General features: G+C 37.0%; 1 protein-coding gene across 1 annotated transcript in view; it reads right to left on the bottom strand.

Annotated features, from left to right (window-relative positions):
- Positions 1-501: 501 nt before the first annotated feature.
- The window catches only part of ANAPC1 (anaphase promoting complex subunit 1), a 54,567-nt gene continuing 28,252 nt past the window's right edge, over positions 502-26,816 (bottom strand). Inside the window, exons 29-48 of the mRNA XM_072409458.1 lie at positions 22,459-22,693; positions 20,888-20,979; positions 20,612-20,746; positions 19,286-19,368; positions 18,076-18,154; positions 17,742-17,816; positions 16,745-16,821; positions 16,089-16,179; positions 15,946-15,996; positions 15,062-15,255; positions 14,421-14,507; positions 12,662-12,779; positions 11,760-11,837; positions 10,903-10,970; positions 10,478-10,616; positions 5,410-5,496; positions 4,530-4,625; positions 4,126-4,324; positions 2,563-2,697; positions 502-957 (exon numbers count right to left, since the gene is read on the bottom strand). Of these exons, the coding sequence (XP_072265559.1) occupies positions 842-957; positions 2,563-2,697; positions 4,126-4,324; positions 4,530-4,625; positions 5,410-5,496; positions 10,478-10,616; positions 10,903-10,970; positions 11,760-11,837; positions 12,662-12,779; positions 14,421-14,507; positions 15,062-15,255; positions 15,946-15,996; positions 16,089-16,179; positions 16,745-16,821; positions 17,742-17,816; positions 18,076-18,154; positions 19,286-19,368; positions 20,612-20,746; positions 20,888-20,979; positions 22,459-22,693 (2,235 nt within the window). The 3' untranslated portion in view covers positions 502-841. The remainder of the gene's footprint in view (positions 958-2,562; positions 2,698-4,125; positions 4,325-4,529; positions 4,626-5,409; positions 5,497-10,477; positions 10,617-10,902; positions 10,971-11,759; positions 11,838-12,661; positions 12,780-14,420; positions 14,508-15,061; positions 15,256-15,945; positions 15,997-16,088; positions 16,180-16,744; positions 16,822-17,741; positions 17,817-18,075; positions 18,155-19,285; positions 19,369-20,611; positions 20,747-20,887; positions 20,980-22,458; positions 22,694-26,816) is intronic.

Raw genomic sequence — 26,816 nt, 5'->3', positions numbered from 1 at the left:
TAAAAAAGGCTAAAGTGTTTACACGGCATCTATCAGTTTGGTGGGACTGCAAGAACACAATGGCACATCTCAGATCCCAGGACATTTAAGGACTAGCAAATATCCTATCACCTGTTGTTCTCCACCAGCCTCAGTAACACTAGAATGAATAGTAACTTAGCAGCATCTATGAAGGGTAAGTGGACACCGAGAATATCAGATAGCAAATGAATCAGCCATAACAGCATAAATAAACAGAACACAGGATGAATGGATGCTCACAATAGAACATTCATACCAAACTGTCCCGCCTACGTGCTTTCATCCACTAATACCTAGAATTACTAAAGATTATGCACCTGTCTATTTAATTCATAAAATACTACTGCATTTGTCATAATGATAATGGACAATTGATGTGTGCACCACATGAAAATTTAAGGAAAAACTACACAAATTACAACGAACATCATAAAATGAAGTTGCTTTTTTCTTTAGTACACAAATAAATCATCAATCACATTTTTTTTTTTTTTTTACATTCTACCTTTACCATCTAAACATAGGCCTGCCACCTTTGAAAGTCAGTGTGCACCCAGTGACCAACATTCCACATTGGGACATCTTCATTTATTTATTTTATTATATATATAATAAACACGCCTAACATGTTTACCCACATTTTTAATGATGACTTTGCATCCTATGGCCGAAAGGAGTGTTATATTCTGCTGAAACTATCACCATTTGACAAATCAAACTAATTAGCAGGTGAAGTCTGCTAAAGAAAGTGCTTAACATACACTACTCTTTGTATTTAAGTAAGTCCCAATCAGCGTGTACTGGCCCATCCTGAGATCTTTTAAAGCACCATAGACTGAGGGTTTCCAAGGAGAAGTGGGGCAAGCCTAAGTAAGGCTCTCACTGGCATTCTGAGGTCTTGGAATTTCAGCATCAACTCAGAAAAACTACTGCATCCTGGAAGTAAAGGATAGTTACAACAGATGTATAGTTAGTGATTGCCTGATTTTGTCATGTCAACAATTCTCTCTTAATTATCCCTGTCTTTTTACACATTTTCAGCAAACAGAGAATTTAAAAAGTGAAATAGCAGTATCACAAAATAGGTACATCCTTTACATTTGTGCAAATCAGCAGATTCACTTAGTGTAGTGTCCCCTAAAACCTGTCTGGTCTCATGTAGTGTGATAAAGGGCAATATATGTGCACTATATGATCTAAGGCTACCTGTTTATTCTGACAGGTTGACAACTCTTTGCCATTTTTGCTAAAGGAGCACATTACAGTTGAATACTCTTCATTGTTGTGCACTGCAATGCAGGTGCATAGTTCAAGTACATTAGGAAACCATTTGATAAAAATAGCACCACACCATACTATATGTTTAAACGGGTTAAACAAGATTAAGAATAAAAAATCACTTAAAATGTAATTCTGGAAATATGGAATATACAATTAGGTTCATAAATATTTGGACAGAGACAACTTTTTTCTACTTTTGGTTCTGTACCACAATTAATTTAAAATAAAAACTTAGATGCAGTTGAACTGCAGACTTTGAAAATTTTACAAAAATAAAAAAGTAAAATACCAATTTATTATGTGATGTTTAAAAACAATCAAGCAACAATTTCATTTTTTTTTTACGTTTAACTTGCTCACATTCAGACCAAGAGGAAATATATAGCTGTGCCACTTTGACCCCTTCTTTGCATATCAATAATGTATTCCCACCACTGTGTAAAGTGTGACAAGCCATCAACAACAAGCAAGATTTTACCTGTAACTTGTAGCTTTCACTGAAACAAAAGTGACAACACTTATGTATCTCAAGGAAAAAATGAATGTGAGCAAGTTAAACGTTAATAAAAATGAAATTGTTGCGATTGGCATATTGTGTCCTTCTGATGAAGCCTAAGGGTGAAACGCGTCAAGGACGATAAAAGACAGTACAATATGACTTGAATGCAAAGATATGTTGGTAATACAAGTAATATATTATGTAATGGCATATATGTAATGCATTGATGAAAATGTACTAATACAAGCTTGTTTGTGCATGATTGTTTTTAAACATCACATAATAAATCGGTATTTTACTTTTTTAATATTGTAGAATTGTTGTGGTAGGCACCTGAAAAGTCCTGTTAAAATATTAAATTGGGTTCAGATTTTAGGTAATATAAAAAAGATGAAGTTTTAGGGGCTGACAAAGGAATTTGACTGGGTAGGTTTTGTTTAATTTTTTTTTTATACATTTTTTAATTAAAATGTATATTAACTATGGTGTACCAACACCCATTTTAGACAGATTTGGTAACCAGGGGCATCACAAAATTGAGTCATATGGCCATGTGACATTTTCTTCAAATGATATTCCTTTGAGTGTGATATGGTGTATATGTCATCGTGTACTATGTACAGCCATTCTTTATGGAGCCTTTTTATCATAGTACAAAATGAAATCATGCTAAATTAGTTTGTGTGCTGAGCTGTTACAAAGATATGCATGCCAAGAAGCATGAAAGATCATAAAAGATCAAAAAACAAAACAATACAAACCTTCAAGTTTTCCTTCCAGTAACATCTTTGGAGCAGGAACAGAATAGTAAACCAAGAAACAGGCCAACATGCTGAGCTGGGAGTCTTCCACTGGCTGGCCAGCTAAATAAGAGTGCACAGCGATATCTCCTCCACCTATCGGGATAATGAAGTATGGGAAGGAAATATTCATTATGTACTAGTTAGTATTATTATAATAAAATACAAAATGTATCAAATACAAGCAAGCAATAGTTTCTGTACAAATATAACATTTATGCATTAGGCATTTGAAATGCATTTATCAGGCTCAGACGTGAAAGAATAAAAGCAAAGCACACACTTGGTATTTTTCAGTTTTAAGAAAATCACTAATTCAATATTGGTATATTATTATATTATATTAGTAATCTAAATTTTAACCACTCAACCTTTTGCTGGAGAAATCTAATATTGTCAAGTCAACAATATATTTCTCAGCTATTACAATATCTGTATCAAACTATTATGTATTAATGTCTTTGGTCTATTTGATTAGAAGAATATACGGTAAGTTATATCTTGGTGATAAACTAATAGCTGCATTTTTTGCTCCTGCTGCTCTAATTGGTGTGGACTGCCAAATATTTAACTAACCTGATCTAAAACACTCTTTTGGCCTGATTTATTAAAGCTCTCCAAGGCTGGAGAGGATACACTTTCCACAGAGAAGCTGGGTGATCCAACAAACCAGGAACGGATTTCTTAAAAGTATTTTGCTATTTGTTAGCAAATGTTTTCAGTCCTGGACCAGATCCATTCCCGGTTTGCTGGATCACCCAGCTTCACTGATGAAAGTGTATACTCTCTAGCCTTGGAAAGCTTTATTAAATCAGGCCCAATGAGTGGCCCAGCTATTGTGCTGAAGCTCTAGTTTCAATACTTTCTGACTGTTCTTACTAACCCAGAAAAAGTATGCATATCAAGAAACTCAGTTACAAAAAAGTTGTTGTCCACGTATAATAGCTTGGTTACTGATTCCAAGTAATAATGCCAGAAGGTCAGCTTGACACCCAGACAACCAGAATTTAAAGAATGAGAAAACTGGGATGGTCCTCATTAAGTAGATTTGCTTTGCGTTATAGAATTTGTTGCAGTTTACATACTTCATCTCCTGACAACACTCACTTGCTGTACTTTTCCTATAAAGGAGCGTCGATTTCAAACTAGGACAGGAAGTGTTTTAGGGCTACATAGGGGTGAGCTGTTCTGTAATCCATGAAGACTACACAGGGTTAAAAATGTTACAAAGTGTTTATATATACTTTAAAAATTATAAAGTCACTACAACAGAAGTAGAAGGTATATCCACCAAAAGGGGCACTTGTTCTAATGGCAACGCTGAGGTGAAAATTGTCCTAGCATTTCCTAACACTGGGAAGATTTTCCCTGACTTTGTCTCTGGTGAATGAATGAGGGAGAATATGCCTATTGATGGTAAAGACAGCAGTAAAAAAAACTGACACGTCAATGCTGAAAATTGCTAATTAACTTATGTCCTACTCAGCCCATAGCATAAAATGTTGAGGAACACACCACATTTACCTTGAAGCCACTGGTCTAGTGTGTTATCCATGGTACATTTCATCACTGGCAGAAACTCAGAGTTCATGAAAAGCCTTCGATTAGGATTTTCCTTTATTCTACCCTGTAGGTTCTGTGAGCTAAAGAATTCTAGAACCAACTTTATCTGCCACAGCTCAAATGTTTCTGTTGTTTCCCTTCTCTCTAGTCCACGAACAGCCTAATAAAAAAAAAATATTGTAATGCAAATTTTGGTTTACAGAAGTTCATATTACATTGACTTGTACTTTACTTTCTTGAGGTATCCTATCAGAATAATAACTTTCAATACATCCAGGAAAGATTGTATGCTAAAAGATCTACCAGTGATGACAAATAGCAATAACCACTGAATGTTTGAAGATCTTATACTGCATCAGAATTACCTGGTCAATCGCAATGTAGGCAGGAAGCATCTCAGGGTTCTCTTGAGTTACACATTCATACAAGACAGAGGAAAACAAGTCCAGGATTTCCTGTTTCTAAAGGTATAAAGAAGTTGGGAGGATAATTGTATCTTTCAATGCAGAATTTACATCAAAAAGGTTTCAGGTATTTGCACAACTTTACTTCGGTTGTTGGTGCTCAGACACACTTCAACCAAAATTCACATACATAAAATAAAAAATTGCTGAAACATCTGTTTGGTATTCCATGCACATTTGGTTATGAAAGGGTATATTTAAAAGGAGTCTGCATTAATTACCATGCAAGCTGATTGAACCAACTGAATCGGTCACTATAAGTTTACCATCCATTATGTCTTAGTAAATATTAATATCTAACTTTAATTATGTAATCAGAGGGCCAGTTATAAAGGCCATAACTACTACTGCCATGTCTGTTTGGGAAACCCATAATAATCTGTTGTATGTTTGTATGTAAAACAAAAAAAAAAAATATGTATATGCAACTGAAACAAAAAACATTAGTTTCAAGTGTTTGGTTTCAGGCAGGCTGAAGGGGACAATATCTTGAGTCCATTTAGGAAATGCTGTATGTATATTGTATCTTACTGTTACTTAGTTGCCTGCTGGCTCAATCAGACTACTACATACCAGTATACTAGGACAGACCATGGCATTGCAGAAGAAGATAAAATTCTGGCTGATTTAAGATCTGTAAAAAGGCAAAAAATACTCTAGAAAATGTAGCTATATGGAGTAAGACCCTGATAACTCAAATAACTCAAAAACAGCCAAGGCTAAAGGGGGGACATCATATATAAAAGTTTCAGGAAGACCTAAAGTAGAATCAATATTTTACCTGGCCCATATCAGTTGTTGGCTTGCAGAAGTATTCAGCGAATGAGAGCAATGCAGGATCAGATGTGAATGCGGAAATTGCCTCTGGCTAATAAAGGAAAAGAAAATAGAACATTATGTGCTTAAATGTTTCAAGAAATATCAGTTACCCAGAGGTAATTTTCCATGTAAAATGAACCTCTGGGATATCCAGCCATAAATGTTTAGTTACAAAAAGGAAACACTGACATAAAACAAAGGCAGTTGTTCACAGACAGTAACAGCAGAATTTTAGGCATTTAATCCCAACCTCAGGCAAAACATTTTTTTAAATTTTAAATAAAGCTGAAGCTGTTAAGATATGACAAGTAACCAGTACAGTTTTTGGTATTTTTTCATTCCCTATTACTTATTGTCCCTCTAACCCACAGTTAAACACAAGTCCCATGGGCCAAATCCAGCCCATCTGGCAGTTTTATGTGGCCCACGGTGACTGTGTTGCATCCAAGCGCCTGACATTTGCAGGCAGGAGGGCACTCCCAGAAATTTAGGTAGAAGCAGGGCGGTCCACACAAGTGTATGACTGCGCTGCAGGTAGGAGGACCCCAGTTGCTTCTTTACACTTCTGAGACCCGTCACTAAGCATGACTGAGCCAGAGTCCCGATCCTGCTGCCAGTAGTATGCTGCTGCTCCAGGAATGGAATCTTAGTGGAATGCTACATTAGCAATGTCTCCAGACTCAGAGACATAGGCCTCCACCTCAGCACTGTCAGTGGCTCCATTACCCTCACATAGACAGGCCAGGATAGGTCAGGTACACCTACTTCAGAAAAAGCTGCTAAGAACAAAAAAGCAATCAATCCAAGGATCTATACTTCCATATCTTAGATCTTAATAAAACTTGGATCTTAGAAATAATAAAAGTGAGAAGAAATCTGGGATACTTTGAGATGAGCATTTGTAGTGTTTTAGAAGTTTAGGAGTGTAGTGTTACTAAAAAGAGTTTTGTTCCTGTGTAAACCAGCGTTTCTCATGCTGAAAGATAAAGGCTAAGATACAGAAGAAGGGTCGGTTTCTGGTGTCTGCCGGCTAGTTGCTACATATACTCCATTGTGAGATTGGCAGCACCAGGTAACAAAAGTGGTAGAGGTATGTGAAGATACAACAGAATCTCTCTCTATTTCATCTTGCAGCTGGATTATGCACTAATGGCAAAAGTAGTGTAATAAATCTGAAAGAGGATCTACCTCTACATTTCAGCTGCTATGAAAAAATACAGACAGATATTACTGTTTATATACAACGAATGGAGGCTCTGGAGCAACTTGTAAACTCACTATAATCAACATCCCTTATACAGGAAAGTGATTAACAAACAATTTCCAAAAAACTTGCTTTCCTGTAGGAAAAGGTAGATGATTTTTGGAAAATCGTTTATGGAGAAACAATCTTTGTATTTTAGGGGTTATAGAAACAGTGATTAAAAAAAAGATTTCCAAAATCATTGTAATATTGCTATTCCACAGACTTTAGGTCTTTCATCTCCTTGTAAATTCGAGAGGGTACATCATTTGGGTACTATTCATAAGGATGGTACTAATTGAAGATATCTAGATTTTGCGGATCACCAACATGTTTTGCAGGCCTAAAAGGTCTCAAAAGTATATACAGGTAGCAGGTTATAAACTTTAGTTATTTGCAGATTATTCTGTGGAATTTACTAAAACTAGGAAAGCTTTCAACCCAGTTTGCCAGAAGCTAATTTTTTGGTAAAATGAAATTTGTGTTAGCCTAACCAGCAACGCTGCACATTTACTCAGATGATGGTTCTATGGATAAATTTACTTTTTCAGAGGCCTCTAATAAAGCAGAACTAAGTTAAAAATAAAAAAAATTAGTTACCTTTAATCCCGCAGATCCCTCGAGGAGATCCCCTGGAGGAAGCACCAGATGCTGCCATCTTCAGTCTTGTTATCCATCTTCTTTCTACGTCACCTAATCTCGCACTGTGTGAGAATGGGTGATGTAGCCGCTGTGAAGGGGAAAAATTGAGCCGATCTCACTGCGCATGCGTGAGAGCGGCATCTCTTTCCCCTTGGTGGAAAAATACTCCTTCTGGGCATCCCCAAGATCAGTCGCTTTAAAGCGTACCTAAACTCAGAATGCTCACTTTACATAAAAGGGTAGACAACCCTTTTATTTAAAGTAAAAGTTTTGCAAAAAAGTGCAACATCCTTTTTTTTCTTCTTAAAAAAGGGTGCAGCACTGCCCCCCCTTAATTCTCGATCGCCTAGGTGATCAAGAATGAATGGGAGTGCAGAACCTCCTGGGATACCTATGTCATGCATCCCGAGAGGCCCTTGCTGCTCCTTCTGCGCATGTGTTATGTCACGGATATAATTTGTGAGTTTGCACAGAAGTAGCTCTTTCATCAAAAGGGGGAAAAAGCTGATCTCACGCATGTGCAGAGATCAGCAAGTTTTTTCCCCAACTACGTCACCCGATTATGCGCAAAAGAGCCCTTTTATGAATATGGAAAAATTATTGGGAATCTTACACATGCGCATTTCTGCTTAATATGTCTTTGGGAGAAAAGTATTTATATCTTGTAAATGTGTATGACCCTAATCTGTCAGAGAAGACTTTTTATGAATATTTAGGAAATATAATTTTAGCAATTCCAGCTATAGTTTATTGTTAGTGGTGATTGGAATGCTGTTCCATACCCTGCTGAGGACAGACTATCATCGTAACCAAGGTATAATATATCTTATATAGTTAATAATTCTGCTGTACTCCTTTTTATGAATATTTGTAATCTTACTGATGTATGGAGGCACTTTCACCCACTGAAAGAGATGTTATTTATTTCTTGCAGACATTTAATTCTCAGACACAGTTCGTATTCTAGATTGGATTTTTTTTGGTATCACATAACTCATTAACTAAAAATGTGATAGTGGACATTGAAAAAAAAGGTGATCTCCCATCATTCTCCAGTTGAACTTTTTACAGATGGGTACACAGGATCTCTTGGTACTTTCCCTCGATTCCCATACAGTTAATCCATTATAAAGATTTTTTATAAAGATGGTAAAAAAGTACCTCTTCAAAATAGATATCCAAAATTATTAGGAAAGTTTTTTTTGGTTTTTATAGTGCACCTGTAGAGGTGATTTTTTTCCCGACCATCCAATTACCATCTTTGGATAAGGGGGATAGAGAATTCTTGAATAGGAATATAACAGTTGAAGAAGTAGATAGAGTGAAATCACAACTTAAATCTATGTAAGCACCAGGACCAGATGGATTTTCTTTTGACTGTTTTTAAGATTCTTAGAGAGGAGGTGGTGGATTCAGTGTCTAATTTGCTTAATGCTATACTGTTGGGAAATACCTTTCCCCTTACTGGATATGATACGTTTATATGCTTGACCAAAAAAATGGGTAAAGATATGTTGTTACCAAGTTCCTATAGACCAATTTCTTTATTGAATAAGGATATAAAACTGCCATGATTGATTTCTCCTTCTTAGTTGGGGTTTTTGGCTGCATTCAATGTCAGAAGGGTCATACTGATTTTGGAACAATCAAGGCTCAGAGAGCAGATGCTTTTCACACCGGCCCTTCTAGAAGCGGACACAGAAAAAGGGTTTGATAATGTAATATGGTCTTGGTTCAGGAGAGTAATGCAACATATTGGAACAGGCCAATTTTTTCAATATGTTAAGCTTATGTATGCTTCCCCAAAGGCAATGAACTTAAGAAATAGGAGAGACTTACTTTATCTTTATTAGGTAGTTTTTCTAGACTCATTTGTTAACTACAGGCTTTACCTTTGTTGCTTAAACATAAAGATATTAAAAATTAGAGCAAGGAATTATAAGATTCCTGTAGAAAAATAGAAATGTGCATATGTCAGCTTAAAAGTTACAACTTTGTTGTGTTTTATACACAACTGATGCTGAAGGAGGAGTTTGAAAAGCCTTGGTCTCTGCAAAGTCTTTTACAAGTTTCGATTAGTAGTTTGCCTCCAATTGTAAAACAGAATATATTGCTGAGGGACACAGTAATTTCTTGGAGAGCAGTAAAATTGATTGGGTCTCCTGGACCTTTATCATTCATATGTTCCTCTCCAGCTTTTCCTCAGGGCCAGGAGAGTCAAGTTTGTATTACGTAGTCAAATAGAAGCTTACAGTTACCACAGGATATAATGAATGAGAGAGGAGAAATAATGTCCTTTTTGAGAATTGCAAAGTATATATGAAATTGGCACCATTTTTCAACTACTTCAGGAGAGAGATCTAGGCATAAAACTGTATTTTGGGTTTATTCTACACCTAGAGTTTGTATTATTCCAGATTGATCATTTTCTTCTAAATATGTAAAAAACATGCATGCTACATTAATAAAATATAACTTTAAGGGAAATGCTAACTATAAGGGAAATGCTAACTATAAGGGAAATGCTTTTTAAAATCCTACATAGAGCCTATTGAGCATTTGATTTTCAGTCTACCTCTATAAAATCAGATTGGTTGAATTTATGTCCAATTATTAGGTATAAATTAATGATGATCGATAAATTGAATACTTATTGAAAACATCATGTTTTGTTTTGCAACTTGGTTGTGCAGATATTTACAAAACAATAGATACTATGAAATGGCTTCAACATACTGAATGGAATTAAAAAAACAAAAAAAACAAGAAGAAACATTGGGATTTTTGGACGTACTCTGAAATCTACAAATTATGAAATAAAGTAATTTAAAAGTGAGAGTCCAAGTGAGCTATGGTTGTTTGGGTGGATGTATGAATGGTGGGTTAATGTTTAGTGTGCTATGTATCCAAACAGGAAAAAAAGTAAAATATTAAATAAAAAAACCCTAATGTATTAAAACAAAATAGTAGTTAGCCATTAAACAGAAAGTAACATACAAGCAAAGTGGGGACAGATATAGATATCTGCCTTTCACATGGTCACTGTTCCGTATTGAAACAATTAATTTCATTGTGATTTGGAAAGTGAAACGTTAAAGCCTACAGAAATCAAATCAGTTTTAACACCAATCAAAGAAAATGCTACCTTGAATGTGCGGGCTTCTGCGTTTTTGAGGGTAACAGCCTGTGCGAGTAGACTTTTCCAGCCCTTGGGGTCCTCTTTGTAGGACAGCTGTCCAGCACGAAGCTTGACGTACAGGACACCATCCTTAGAAAGGATTGACCTAAAAGGGGAGGATGGAGAATTGAAAGCCAATGTGAGTTGCTATACACTGGGATACATCGATATCCACTTGTTACTAACCAAATACCCAGTAGTTGAAGTTATTTTCTTCTGCCTCAAGCCTGAAGCAAGATCTAAATCAGCTCTATAAATCAACCAGCCTATATTTATGCATTTTAGTGGCCAGTTTTGTTGGCTTGTAACTCTAGTATATTACATAAAATAATGTATTAATAAACTCTGACTTCCTTAAGCAATAATATATTAAAAGGTAAATAATTACGTACTTCAGATGTTGAGTTCCCTTTCTTAAATCAATTACAATCTCCCAGTAGCGTGGACCCTTCACTTTTATCTGTAAGTGAAAATAAATTAGACAACCTGTAAAAATCAGATATGCAAAAACAAAAAATACTGATAGACTGGTAATTAAAGCAGAATCATGCTGTTCATCAGTTTAATTATTTTTTTTCCCAAGCACAGGGTGGAGAGCCATCTCAGCATAAATACCAAACATTGTTTCCTTTTAGATAACTAGCCACAACTCAGCTAACACAGGAACCTTTATGCTCAGAACCCACAAAAACACACTACTGCACACTAAAAATGAAGAAAGATCAGGGCACAATTTTGAAGTGCTTAGCACATGTCCTCAACATCCAAGATATAGATTAACTATATATTTATATTCACCTAGGAGGGAATTATTAATATTTATATTACTATAGAGTATTAAAATAGCGTCAACATATTACACAGCGCTTTACAAAGTCATGTCCATAGTCATGTCATTAGCTGTCCCTCAAAGGGGCACACAATCTTATGTCCCTACGATAGTCATATGCCTTTAATAAAGTCCAATGTTTTTTGGGGGAAGCAAATTACCCAAACTGCATGTTTTTGGATTGTGGGAGGAAAAACCCATGCAAACACGGGGAGAACCTGCAAACTCCATGCAGATAATGTTCTGGTTGTGATTCGAACCTGGGACCTAAAACCGTTTTGCACAGCTGCAACAAAATTGCAACTGTAGGACATATTTTCATAATTTTTTGAAAACACAATTAAGAATTGAAGAGAATTAAATTCATGAGTAAAGAATTTATGAATAAAGATGCCAAAATATAAAATAATATATATATACCTGTTTAAGAAGATGTAGCTCTGGAAGCAATGTGGGTGCCATTAGTTCTTCTGTAGTTTCTTTGTACCACTGAGTTCCCTGTGAAGAAAGACATAATGAAGACCCCATGGTGGGCAACAGGGAAATATAAAGCCGTCAAGAGAACTATGCAAATTTTCAGCCACACCAGCCTACACATGGAGTGAGTTCATCAGAGATTGGACAAGAGCTGAAGCTAACATCTCCTGACCTGGAGAGCTCTCTAGAGATAACTTGTTGCCATTACTTAGTCTACCTTATACAAAACCCATCAATTGAAAAACTTTCAGGCTCTCCTAACACTGTACAGTCAGTAGGGTCCAGACACGGCACACCTTTGCCATTTCATAACAAGCTTCCTGCATAGCTAAAATCGAAAAGATCAGCTTCAGCAGATGGTAAAATAACTAAAATTGCTATTTATAATACCTATATAGAAACTTTAAAAGCTTGCAAGAAAACAATCTATTAAAGTTACATGTACCCTATTTTTTACTGCAATGTTGCAGAAAGCCTCCTTACTATGACATACATTTACAGGGAAATTGCCTAAATGATTGTTCTGTTTTTCTGTAAAACAGATGGGAACTTTTTTAGGAGAAAGAACAATTATGACACCTACACAAGATGAAAATTCAATGTTTCAGCCTTTGTATGATAGTGTATCAAATTCAAATTTGACAAGCACCAATATAATCGTGTAATTATATATCTGAGTATCTTCTGCATAATAGAATTTGAATCTGCATGAAGTTAGACAGGTACACACGCTTCTAAGAGGCAAATCAAATGTAAAGGAAATGTAACTGCTAGGTCAAGAAAACAAATTCATTAAATGATAAAAATGAATGTTTGAAAAAAAAAAAAAAAAAAGTTTAGCTTACTTTATATGTAACCTCCAGCAGTACATAGCATGGTGTGTTGGTGTCTACATCCATAGGGACCAGAAGCCTGGGCTCAGCAGCCAGCACATAGAGGTGCCGTAAAGCCTGCAGGTGATACCTGTTTAAACACAAAAAAATTAAATAGATATTTCATTTTTATTATAGTAACATTTTGAAGGATGAAACACTGTTTATCAATGCCATGCATGTTAAATATGTTCTGTAAAGCTGGAATAACCATACTTCTTCAGACCAATAAAAAAAGATGTATTAAAGTAAGATGGCCTCTTATCAAATAACTATGTGTTGCATAACCTATAAAGCCTGCACTCTCAGGGGCTTTTGCTGCTGTTAAAATAGTAATAGCCAATCTCTGTTCCCAGATGGCCAGTTGATTATGAGAATTTTTTTAGTAGCCTAACTAAAACAATAGGTTGAAATCCTCTCATTTGCTGAACAGTAAAGCATTCAATGCCTCAAAACATCTACAAAAAAGAGTTCCTCCTAAACACCCAACGGAAGCACTACTTAACGCCAGAGGCGTGTACTGCGGCTCAATTTCGCCTGCTGAATCACCTATTTACTGCGGCTAAGATGGTAATAGCAAAGGCCTGGTGGTCAGTTACTCCGACCATAGCTCAGGTTAAAAATAAAATGTCCTGGTTCATGGTCAATGAAAAAATGAGAGCTATGCTTACAGATTCCATCTCCCGTTTTCATAAAGTATGGTCGCCCTGGATAGAATGATCCCACCCGATAGGCATATAGTAAACATGTTTATCGCTTTGAAGTTCCTGTCCTGTGTCACATCAAGTTCATTGGCACAATAGTTTTACATTATGCAATGACCAGTTCCCCAGTCCGTACCCTCCCCTAACCCTCAACCCTCTCTTCTCTTTCCTACTTTTTCCCTTCTCCTTTTGGTATACAGTTAGGTCCATAAATATTTGGAGTGAAGTGATTGTGTTAAAAAAAGGCTTTAGTTCCTCACATTTTTATGCAATCTTTTTGTTCAACACACTGAATTAAAGTTGAAAGTCTGCAGTTCAAGTGCATCTGAGTTGTTTCATTTAAAATAATTGTGGTAATGTGCAGAACCAAAATTAGAAAAATGTTCTCTGTCCAAATATTTATGGACCTAACTGTAGTTATCAATTGAAATAAGTTGCACTACAATGTTATCTCAGGGTGACTTTGGGTGGTTGACCCATCATCGGATTGGGAGATACCCCACTCACCTCAATTGCTATTGTTCATTTTCCAAGGACTATAGCCTTAATTAAAGAAGAATCTAGGAACTTTGGTTTTTGAACGCTTAAAGGGACCACTCTGTGAGGGTGGCCCTAAGCAGTCATCGTTTTTGTCATGGTTAGACATTGGACTTAAAGTATTTCCTGCACTACTCCATAAGTCTCATCCTGTTAAATGTTGGTTTGTTATGTTGTAACGTTGAATGTGAAAGTTTGCTATGAACTCCTCCATGTAAGTGTACTCCGTCACAAAATATAGGAACACAATGTGCTAAAACACAATTGTTGACATATATTAACAGGCTAAATGCTTTTTTTTAAACAGTAAATAAAAGGTGTCCAAACAGAATAAGTTGTTTCCTTAAGTTTTAAAAGTTTTAAAGGAGCTCAAACCTTATCCCAGACAGCAAGTATAAAATACAATCCAAAAAAAGCAGGGAACAAACATTAATACCTACAGTTATAATTTAAATTGATTATAGAAATAACTATTTCAGAGAGACATTTACCTGTTATCTGTGCTGTGAACAGGAAAGTGAGGATAAAGAGCACACAGCAGAGCAGCTATTGAAGAATTTGATGTGCTTAATGAATATCTGAAGGAGAAATAAAAGTCATTGAGAAGGTTGAGCAACAGAGTAGCTTACATATTGATTATGTTAAGCCTAGAATGGTGATAACAAAGGTTACATGGATAGTTATATAGATTAAAGGGGCTTTGTCATTTGTTGTTTAGTAAGAAGGAACTACAATGTGTGGTGGTATAGCAGGTATTCTAGTAGGTTCTGGATGCCTACAGCTACACGTCAGAGTTTTAAAAGGGTGGACAGGCTTAGTTTAATTTGCCCAATGTACTGACACAGGGTCACTTTAAGAAAGTTGATCTATATAAAGTAGTAGTATAAAATTTCTAACTTTTAAAATACTTTAAACAACTTTATTTAAATAAATGTTATTAGTTTGTGTTTTGTAGATTAAGATCCTATTTTTATCTGCACTTTATAATAACTTGATATAAAAAGTTTTTTTTTTTTTTTTTTTAAACCATATCATGTGAAGTTTGATTGGACACAAGTAATTGAACAATAAAGTAATTAGAAAATTATAATAAATGATATGTATTTATTTATACTGCAACATGCTAGCTCACCTTCCACTACCAAGGAACAGCAGGCCGAGGGCCATGTGGTGAGCCAGGTGAAAACCGTAGTTCATCTCACCCCCGATTTTCTTGTGCATAAATCGGCACAGTTGGAGAACTTTGAGATTCCCAGAACCAGCCATAACCATAGCAAGAGACAACAGCACCACACTCAGACATGTCTCCAAGTTATAATGGCCTGTCTAGGAGAAAGCATGACACAGGTTAATTATGTGCTTTTATCCTAAGCTAAAGAATTCAGTGGCAACTTAAAGCTTTGGTAAGTTAGCCAGAGAATAAATATTCTACCAAGCACAGCAGTAACCGGCAATATAACCCTCTCACAACAAATATTCTTTATTATATAATTACAATGGACCAATACAATAATTGTACCCTCATTAAATGTATAATATTTTACCTGAACAATAGCAGTAAAGACAGAACGTTCTGGAGCTCTTTTGATTGCTGGTCACAAAACTAAGGTTATTTACCGCGGACTGTTTCCCCAGCTTTAAAATGCAGAGTTTAAAAGCTCATCTTTGAAATGTCTACCAGTATTATGTGCCAGTGCACACTTGAACAATTTGGGGGGATATATTTTCTGGCTGCAAAGAAACACAGCCTGCTGAGTCAAAACACCCTTAAACACTTAAATCTCCTAAAGCCTAAAAATGCCTAAAAACACTAGCAAACACAATAGCGCACATATAAACCTTGTGGATGTTTATGTGCATTTGGGTCATTTGTGTGTGTGTTTTCTTCTGTTCTGCCTCTTTTCTGCTACATGGCCTAGTTAAAAAATACTTAGTAACACCTAAAAACACACACAGAAAATGTGTTACAGTATCTATATTTTGCTTAACATTTCTGAGAAACAAAAGGTGACTTACTGTACTGGCTGCTTGACCCGATAAGCATTCAAAGTCTTTTGCAAATTTACACTGTAATAAGAAATAAATGATTAAGCAAGCTTTTTAAGTGATAAAGTAACTGTAGAGTGCTCTAATGTGAATATTGTCCAAGACTATCTTACCAGGCAGTTGAAAGCATCCAAGTTTGTGGATCCTGCAAATCTAAACCCCAATGCCAGGCAAGCTCCAGCTATTATGTAAACATGAGCTTGACTAGAAAAAGAAAAGAACACACAAATCATATACATGGGACAGCAGGGATAGCACAAGAGCTATTTTCAAGCTAGAACCAGTAAAGAGAGATTTTTCCTCTTACATCTTGTTAGGTGAAAACTGTTTTTTTGGCTATGTGGAACAATAGATCAGGTAAGCTAAAACCTAGACAATGGTGACTCAAATTTTAGTGAGAACTGCAAAGGTTCCAATTCTACTCCATTATATATTTAAAAAATTGGTACAACACACTATGGCTAAAGAAAATGATCAGCTGGAAAATATACAAAGTAAAGCAGCAGCAAAAAATTAATATATATAATATATATATCTACAAGATATGATAAGAAAAAAAGCTGCCTATATTGTAAAGAGAATGGGGAGGAGTGTATGGGTGTGTGCGCAATTGGTAATTTACAATTTAGGGTGCCTAGATAAAGACAACACATGAACATTTCTTGTTTCCCCATTACATGTACACGATTATCCCTCTTCCTTTGGACGCCAGATAAAACCTTGTGCTTAACAAGTGTCAAAATAAATGCTTGAAATAAATGACACGTACGCTAAAGTTTCCATATTTAAATCCTCTGAAGCAGGTTGCTCTCCAGTATGAAGTGAAGCAACGTTTCCTGTGATGATCTGAAAAGCAAAAAATATTGAAGACAATGTAAACACATTACAAATGTATGCAAATACACACTTAAAATCTGCATTTTACCTCAAATGCCTTCATAGACTGTCTCTTTGGCTGTTGTATTACTAATAAAAAAACAGGGTAGGGACATACCTAGCAGCTACAAAGGGGAAAATAATATATACATATTGTAAATAGGAAAAATAATTTGCATATATAGTAGAAGTTTTATCTGCTAAAGCAGTAGTCCCCATCCTTTTGCACATCAAGGACCACTAAATGCACAGACTCTGAGCCTTGCATGCCGTGTGTCACTCAAAGGGGAAGGAATTTGTCTTGAGTGACATCATAATTCCAGAACCTGCCCACTCTCCCATCACAGGTCTAAGCCTCTCCGATGGGAGAGTGGGCAGGTTGTGTCCAGAGGCAGTGAGGTGGATACCTACCTAAGCCTACGATTTCCTTGGGAGACGTGGTCCATGGCTCTGGCTGGTTAGCTGCCCCCCAAGTGGGGTCCTTCTCACCGGCCAGAGCCGCAGCTCACCTGTCAAGGGACCCCTGTGCTAAAGCATTTGTTTCTCTGTCTATTCAGTTACACAGAACCAGTCCAGAACAAAAAAGAGAAGTGTCATCTCCCAACCCTCAGCCTGGTAACTTAACAGTAAAGGAGAAGCAGCAGACCAATGAGGTTACATTTCTTTGCAGTTAACCTAAGTACCTACCAGAAGTACTCCTCATTGTCCCTGTTTGAGTGCTGCTGTACAGGGGATTGCAAAAGGCTGGTGCCTAGTCAAATTAAGCTACTAGTTGCATTATAAAAATACATTTCATAATTTACTAATGGTGCCTTGATACATGTTGTCACGGTTACTTTATTCTTTTTTCAGTTTAATTTATGAAAATTAAAAATGTCATGCAGACTTACTTGAGGTACATTACTGTTCACCCACTGCTCACTGGGTAACATGTCATCCCACAAAATAAGACATCTAGCAAGAGTCTGAAAAAAAAAAATGTTCACTTTTTTTCACAGTTTTTTTACATGATTCTCTCTGTTATCTATTTATGTAATTCCGACATATGAGGTGAACACCAGCTTTAAACTAAATACTAAACAGTGGCATTTTTAATATCTTGTATTTAGCACCAACATAATATGCATATTCTCTACAAAGTATATTATTAAATGGCTTGCTAATCTTTTATAAATGTAAGGCTGTTTTAAGCACAATTGTTCTAAAGTAGTTGATGTTACATACCCTTAATAGAAGAAATTCTGGTTTTACAAAGTCAAGTAAATACATGGTGTCTGGGGCCCGGAGCCAATCCGCTACTGACCTATACAAAAAGGAATAAAGAAACAAAATTAGGACCAAAATAGAATTTTAAGTTCACCAATAAATCTTTAAACCTATACATAACAAGGAAAGATTACTGCCAAACAAAGTAATTTCCCTTTAAAAAAAAAAAAAAAGCTCTGGTCTTTTACTGAATGTTTTATTTTTTTTCCATACTTCAATAAACACCAACCTAAGCCATAATGTTTGCGATCTCAATATCTTTCGACAGAGGCCAAAAATATAAAAAGACAATCACCCTTTCCCTAGGAAAATAATTTCGAATTATGCTTCTTAAAGGGGACCTCAATCACCTGATCTAGCACCAGGGGGACCAGGAAAAAGAACCCGGAAGGGAGAAGATGTTGGGAACCCGGATCCATACATGTAAATGTACAAAAAAAATTTCCACCACATCATAAAAACATAGATTTTAGTATTGAAGTTTATGCACACACAGATATTAAAAAAATAGCCAGTAAACTAAAAAAAAAAAAAAAAAAAAAAAAAAAAAAAAAAAAAAAAAAAAGATATGTAGCAAGCAAAGTATATGGATACTTGTTTTTCAATCGTAAAGAAATAATAGAAGAGCTATAACCTTAAAGAGGATCTAAACCCAAAAGTGACTAAAACAAAAAAAATACACTTACCTTCAATTCCACAGGGCAGTCTGATCCATCCGGAGGTGTCTTCTGTCGAGTCCTGCGTCGCCCCGGCATCCATCTGCAAGCTGGCGCTCCGGTCACCGCCACCTTCTCTTCTTCTGGGTTCTTCTTCCTACGTCACCCGACCCAGGCGCGGGCATGCGCGCACATTGGTGACACATGACATAGGTATCCCAGGAGGCAAGCGAGTCCAACACTGTGTTCTTTCCCACCCAGCTATTTATTGATCTGCTGCAGTGGATCCCTAAACAACAACATCAGGGAACCACTGTACACATACTAGATTTTCTGAGATAATCAGGATCGTTATTTCCCAGTGACAAGCATCTAGCATCTGTACTTGGCTTAACCAAACTTAGATATGTGTCAGCATTTATTCTCATACAGATTGTCCGGATAATAAATCACTTTCTATAATATTATTATGTACCATTCTAAACAAATGTCACTGTAGGGCTCAGCATTACCTGTTGTTGGTTTTTAGGTAGATCATAGCTAATGCAAGAGTAGCTCCAGGGCATGTGACATCAACATTAATGGTGTCTCCTTCCTAAAAAATAAATTATAGACATCCAGCATTCTTCTATTGTTTAACAAAGGCGTTAACATTCAATACAAAACCTTATTTTATCTGTATTGCAATCAGCAATGTTTATGCTAAAAAAAACTCTGAAACATTCAGTTCAATGTATTCACAACATGCTGATTTTAGCCAAACTAGGTAATGATTTACTGTACATAAAAACCACAAAGACACTCCAAGTCAACACACTTGGCTTGCTACAAGAAAACTGCAGTTTTAATAAGTAATGTAAACATTTGTAACTGCCAGAAAAGTCTTGGTTCAATTTAATTTAAAAAAAAAAAAACGGACATACTTCAATTTGCATCCTAGCGTGAATTCTCCACCCAATTCTCCCTCCAATCATAACAAAAGTACTTAATTTGTAGCCAGAATCTATCATAATTGACCATACTTTCAGTCCTGTCAATTAGCTAACTGTATGCTTTAGAACTTTACACAGAGCGTGAGCTCAAATTACATGGCGCCCACTCAGGTATCCCCAGAAATTAACTTGCTTTTTTACAGAAATGGAAGTTTCATCTTTGGAGACATAATTGTAAAAAGCTTTCCAAAACTGTAAACGAATTCTAGAATTAGGCAGCTCTTAATACAAAATTGGGAACAAACATGCAATTAGAGTACAGGCATTCCTTCTAACTTAGCAATTACAGCAGTTTGAAGTAGTTCAGAATCCACTATGAAGAATTGCCTGTAATCTCAGTAATATAAAATCAGTGAAGAGGCAGCAATAAGGTTTGCTACAATGTTTATAATGTAGACAGATGACATGTAGAATATTATGTATTTTTTAACTAATCAAAATAGTAGGAACATTATCATCTCTTTATACAATTTCAAAATGTCAATTTCTTAGAAACCCTTTCATATATGATATTATTACACAATATTTATATAGAGCTAACATATTATGCAGCGCTGTACAAAGACCATAGTCATGTCACTAGCTAATGTCATGTCATGTCTAAATTATGTGCATGTCTGTAATAAGGTCAGTGATTCAAAGCAATGAAACAAGAAATATATTATGACAACCAAGCAACTAGCATTTTGAGTCACCAACATACTATGTATTTTTAGGCTTTGATCAATAATGAAAGAGTACATATATATATATATATATATATATATATATATATATAACAGTCAAAATAGTGAAAATAACATTTTCAGAACACAGTTTTGCTCCTATAAAGAAACAATGCTTTACCTTAATTTGATAACTGGGAGATTTGTGCTTTTCTCTGTTGACACCCACTTGTGAGCGCTTGTGTCCACCAACCATATATTGGTAGAGCTGCTCTGGAACATTTAGGTCAGACATGCCAATCAAATTACTTCCATGCTGAAAGAAGACAACACCATTTAGGATTAAAATTAACAACCAAAAAATAATATAGAACTAGAAAGTGTTCAACATCATAAGCAACACAACTACATAATGTCTTATTGTTTAATAAATGATTGAATTACTGACTGCTCTTACCCCAAGGCACACCATACCCAAAGCTAAGCCTGCAGCCAGGGAATAGGATTCCCTGTCTGTGCAGTACTCCATTTCAGGTCCTGGTGGGCGACCTAGGGAAAAAAAGAACACAATTTGGTGAGCGAGTTTGTCACATGGTGGCAGCTTTACCTCAATTTCATTTTGCAATCTGGCCTAAAATTAGGGTTTACAAGCGTAACATGCATTACAAAATACTAAGTAGTAAAGTAAATTTACTCAGGAAGCACAGAGAATTCTGTTCTTTTTACATTCAAAGTCTCTCCCTTTTTAGGATTTATTTTTTAAAACGATAGCTTATTTTTACAAAGAATGGTAAAAGGTAGCACAAAATTTGTTGCAGTTGTAAAAATTACCATAGCATTAGGTGAAACATATAAGGTAAATAGAAAAACATCCACTGAAAAAAAAAAAACCAACATCCAGCAGTGAGTATTTCCAGTTTCAGTTCTGTAGTTGTACTCCACAATCTCATTATTTTATTATTTTTTTCCACGATCTCATTATTTTTTTGGTTTACAGCAGGGGTGTCAAACGCAAATACACAGTGGGCCAAAAATAAAAACTTAGACAAAGTTGTGGGCCAACCTTGAAATTTATTGAAAAAATTGAGGAGATTAGATTAAATATAAAGCCTTTTCATATGGAAACAAAGAGGTTTTGCTTCATATTCGATCTAGAACAAGCCTATATTAGAGAAAGAGGCAAAAGATTTTTTTAAACTTCAGATAAAGAAAAAATCTTATACCTCTTTCTCTATTTGTAGCCTTTGGAGTTAAATTTCAATGGTAAACTTTTTGCACAGGCTAACAATAATAACAATTTTCTTTTATGAAAATCCAACCATTCAAGTCCATGCCTTGAAGTAGCAAGAAAAAATACAGCTGAGGGGGAGTGCTGGAAATGCCAGACGTGGCCAATGAGGGGCTGGAACTCCCTCTTCATTGAAACAGCGCTGCTACTAAAATTCCTGGCATTACTTGCATCTATAAAACAGTCCAATGTGGGGCCACGCATAGGCAGAGGCCGCTGGTCTATAGATGCGAGTGATGCCAGGAATTGTAGTAGCGGCACTATTTCAATGCAGCGGTGGGCCAGCTACAGTTCATATTTAGGATTCTTTTGGGGGCCAAAAAAAAGGACAGTGGGGGCCGATTTGGCCCCAGGGCCAGAGTTTGACACGCCTGTTTTACAGGAAGATATCTGCCACCCATAACTAATAGTAACAGCTGCAAATAGTCAGTGCTTTTTGTAGGAGAAAGGAGGATTGGGCCTGCTATCACAGCTAATGGCTTCAGAGCTGCTCAATATTGCGCACTCTTACAAAGAAAAGAAAAATAGACCAGCTGACCCCTGTTGTGTAGATTGTATTGACAAGAACCTTGCTTTATGAAAACATAACTTTCATACAACAACAATAGGAGTCCTAATAAGCCAGTTTTTTTAATAAAAAAGTTATGGTTTATTTTACAGCATGAGGTGTAAATATCTGGGCAGCTTCCTAGTATATAACCATGCAAAAAGATTTTATAAATGTAAGAAGTCAAATGTACCTATTTCAGCAAGCAAAACTTCTGCAATATGTCTGTGTGCTGTTCCCTGGTAAACCAGTCCAATGCCAATCACAGCTGCCACCTGCACATTATGAGGTACATCCAGCTCCGTAGAGGTCGGAGGCAATAGAGCTGGGATGTGGATGCTTAAGAGTCGTGTGATTGAAATGTCCATCGTGCTAAGTTTTGCAGCTGAAACACCAAGCAGCAGACCAATGCTTGTCATCTCATGACCCTACCAGAGAAAGAACCAACATAAAAACAAATTAGCCACATCACATTTATCATGATAACATCATAAAGGAATTGGCATAAAAAGGTAAATTTTATAGAGAAAGAAATTGCTACATAGAGGTAACTTTAATTTGATTATTAGTACAGCAATGCTAATGGTTACAATCAAGTTAACCCGCTTTTCAGGGATCACCAACATGTAACCCACAAATAAAACATTGTATATTAAAAGTTAATAAAAACACTGACTTTGGTTATTGTAAAACTTTTAAGACACGTTTAGCTTGCCTGCCCCTTGCCTCTTCCTACTAATCACTACACTAATATAATGTGAGTTGTTGATATAGTAATTATAATGGAGGTTCCCTGAAGACCTGAAAGTGGTTCCCTCGTGGTAAAGAGGTCGACACACACTATACTTTTTTGTTATACCTCCCTTTCTTCCTTTCCTTTTTCTATAAGGATTGAAAATTTAGGGTCTAAACTATTCATACACTAAAGTCAGCTTCAGATTTTACGACAAGTATCTTTTTTTAATTAGTTGTCTAAGACCCTTTGGACAATTAGTTTGGAGTTTGGAGAATTAATTCAATGCTATAATATACTTTACAGTTGTTGCTAAACAACCAACATGGATAATAACTGCATAAAGCTTGTCTGATGTAAAACAATTGTGGTAAACAGTTTTTGACAACACTCTACAACATACTGAAAAAGTGTACAATAACCAGCTTTACATTCATTTTCCAGTATTGATTAGTCTTCACAACAACCACTTAATTTTTTACTCATCTGAAAAAGTATACTTCTCTAAAATAAAACAAAAAAATTGTTGCATATTTTATATGTTATTTTTTACAAAATTGTGTCATGTATTATTGACGTTTTATGGAGTTTAAATCTGTGTTTACTCAAAGGAATCCATCTATTGTGGAACATGTGGAAGATGATCTAGTGCAAGGATGATGAAATGACTTCTTGCTTCAGTTTTTTAAGCGTGGTATCAATGGTTCTAAAAACACAGACTCAAAACAAATTTGTGGACCAGAAACATCAGAAAAATCATCCTAATCCGCATGCTTTACAAGGTGAGTGACAACATATTGAGAAAGATCAGCATTACTACAAAGTAAAAAGCATTTTTAGATTAGACCTGCTTGATTGTTGACGCACATCATTACTCCAATTTTTGCCAACATGTCTGATCATTTACATTTGATCATTTAGCTACTTACATCACTTCAAATTTGGACCCAACTCCTGATTTATAGCAAGGAAAAATCAAATCAGGAGTGAATATTATACTTAAATATTATAAAACATGTAATTCAATGCTTAGTGGAGGACAATTTAGTCACAAAGGCGAGTAAGAAAAAGGCTACAGCCATGAGAGTTTCTGGTCATAATCGGGGCCCAAAGCGCTTCTTTTTAAACAACAGGCAAGGTCATGTGCCCAAATGTTAAGTGCCAAAATTATAAGTGCAATGGGAATTAATCCAGGGAATTGACACAGGAATTGGAACAGATTTGGACATACACTTTTACTCTGATTTATCCACTGATTGAAACTACTACATTGATTACTACTGATTTATCCAGCTGGACTCCCAAACATCCTCCGCTGCTGCAATTCTGAACTGGTATTTCATCAAACTATCTCTTTGACTGAATCATCATATCCGACTCCTGGAACTCCGCAAGTTTAGATGCCTCACTTCAACCCAAAATACAGGACTGGCTCTCATGGACTTTAGTTTGTCACATTGTTTAATGTACGCATGGTTCGCAATTATCTGTAAAAATGTATTATTCACTCTTCTCTCTCTCATTGTCTCTCTGCTCCTTAACACTCCTTATTTCTCTGTCTGTGCTCCTGCACTTTTTTCCCCTACTGATATTCTCTGGTGACATCTCACCCAACCCTGGTCCCCCAAACAGCCTCCCCCTTCCATATACTCAGCAAGACCCTCCCTTCTCCTTACCTCATCCATATTCACCCTACCCATAAGTCCTTACCCCCCCCCCCTCTCTGGCAGGCAATGGAATGCCTGATCTGTTGGCAATAAATTACCCTCCATACACCTTTTTCTTTCTAAAGCTGTGGCTCTCACTGAAACTTGGCCTCTGATTCTGCCACTGCCTCTGCTCTCTCCTTTGGAGGCCTGCACTTTACACATACCCCTAGACCAGGCAACAAAGTAGGGGGTGGTGGCTCCTTCTCTCACCTAACTTTACATACAGAATCCTTCCTACCCCACCCTCTCTCATTTTCACCACCTTTTGAAGTCCACTCTGTCCATCTTTTTAGCCCCTTACCCCTCATTGTTGCTGTTGTCTACCGCCCCCCTGGCCCAGTATCACAAATTTTGGATAACTTTGCATCATGGCTCCCACACATTCTTTCCCATGACCTGCCCAACCTCATCCTTGGTGACTTTAATGTTGCAGTGGATGAGTCCAACCTTCCCTCCTCAGCCAAACTGCTCTCCATCACCTCCTCATTTGGACTCACACAGAACATCAATGGCCCCGCACACATAGCCGGACACACTTTAGACCTGGTATTTTCAAAACTCTGCAAGCTCAACCTCCTTGACAACTCACTATTTCCCCTTTCTGATCACAACCTTATCAACTTCAACCTATCGAACTACTGCCCCCCCTTTACCACACCCCAGACCTGGTCAATGGCAGAGAGATATCCGTAACCTCGACCACAACCTTTTCTCAAACTGCCTTGCGTCCCTAACCCCCGCTCTCTCTAAAATCACCTCCCCAGATGAAGCTGCCACCCTGTTCAACCACTCTCTTTCCTTGGCTTTGGATAAAGTTGCCCCTGCCACCTTCTGATACCCCCACCCTGCCAAACCCCCACCCTGGCACAACAATCACACAAAACAGCTACAAAAGACTGTTCATGCAGCTGAGTGCAAGTGGAGAAAGTCTGACCTCAGCACTGATTTCATTAACTACAAAGCCAAGTCACAAAGCTTCAACACAGAGCTCACTGTCACCAAGCAAAATTATTTCTCCGCTGTCATTTCCTCTTAAGCTTCCAACCCACGGAACCTCTTCTCAACAATAGACTCCCTCCTAAACCCCACAACAACCTTCTCTGTCCAAGACATAGCCACCTACATTAGAGATAAAATAGACAAAATCAGACATGACGTCTCTGCTCACCGAGCCACTCCAACCATACCCACCCCTTCCACCTGTAAATCATCATTGGCCTCCCTCAGTCCTGTTACTGTGGACGAAGTCTCTTCTTTTCTATCATCATCTCCATCTACTACCTGCCCGCTTGACCCAATTCCCTCACAAAGAAACCCTCACTGGACCCTTCCCTACCCTCTAACTACCGTCCTATCTCCCTTCTCCCATGTCTCCAAACTTCTTGAACGCCTTGTCTACAAAAGACTCGCCCATTACCTGAGCACCAACTCACTCCTTGACCCTCTCCAGTCTGGTTTTAGATCCGCCCATTCCACTGAAACAGCCCTTACTAAAGCGGCAAATGACCTCATCAGAGCTAAGCCTCAAGGCAACTTTTCCCTGCGCCTTCTCCTTGATCTTTCCTCTGCTTTTGACACTGTTGATCACCCGCTTCTAATACAAATCATGCACTCCATTGGTCTCAGTGACACTGCTCTCTCTTGGTTTGCTTCCTACCTGTCTGACCGCTCCTTTCAAGTTTCTTTCAATGGTAATTCCTCCTTGCCCACTCTCCTCCCTGTTGGTGTTCCCCAAGGTTCAGTCCTTGGACTGGTTCACTTTTCTCTGTACACCTCCTCTCTCGGTAGTCTTATATCCTCCTTTGGCTTACAGTACCATCTGTTTGCTGATGACACTCAAATCTATCTGTCCACCCCTGACCTGTCTACCCCAGTCCTGTATAAGGTCTCATGCTGCCTGACGGTCATATCATCATATCCCCTCAGGCACGTTGTCTTGGTGTCACCTTTGACTCTGCCCTCTCATTTACTCCTCCATATTCAGAACATTTCCAGCTCCTGTCAATTTTCATCTACGCAACATCTCCAAAATTCCCCCCTACCTGTCCCCTAAAACCACCAAACTCCTTGTACATGCTCTTATCTCTCATCTGGACTACTGTAACCTCC

This window comes from Pyxicephalus adspersus, chromosome 4 (genome assembly GCF_032062135.1).
Source record: "Pyxicephalus adspersus chromosome 4, UCB_Pads_2.0, whole genome shotgun sequence".
Lineage (NCBI taxonomy): Eukaryota > Metazoa > Chordata > Amphibia > Anura > Pyxicephalidae > Pyxicephalus > Pyxicephalus adspersus.
This window is presented reverse-complemented; position numbering and strand designations above follow the sequence as displayed.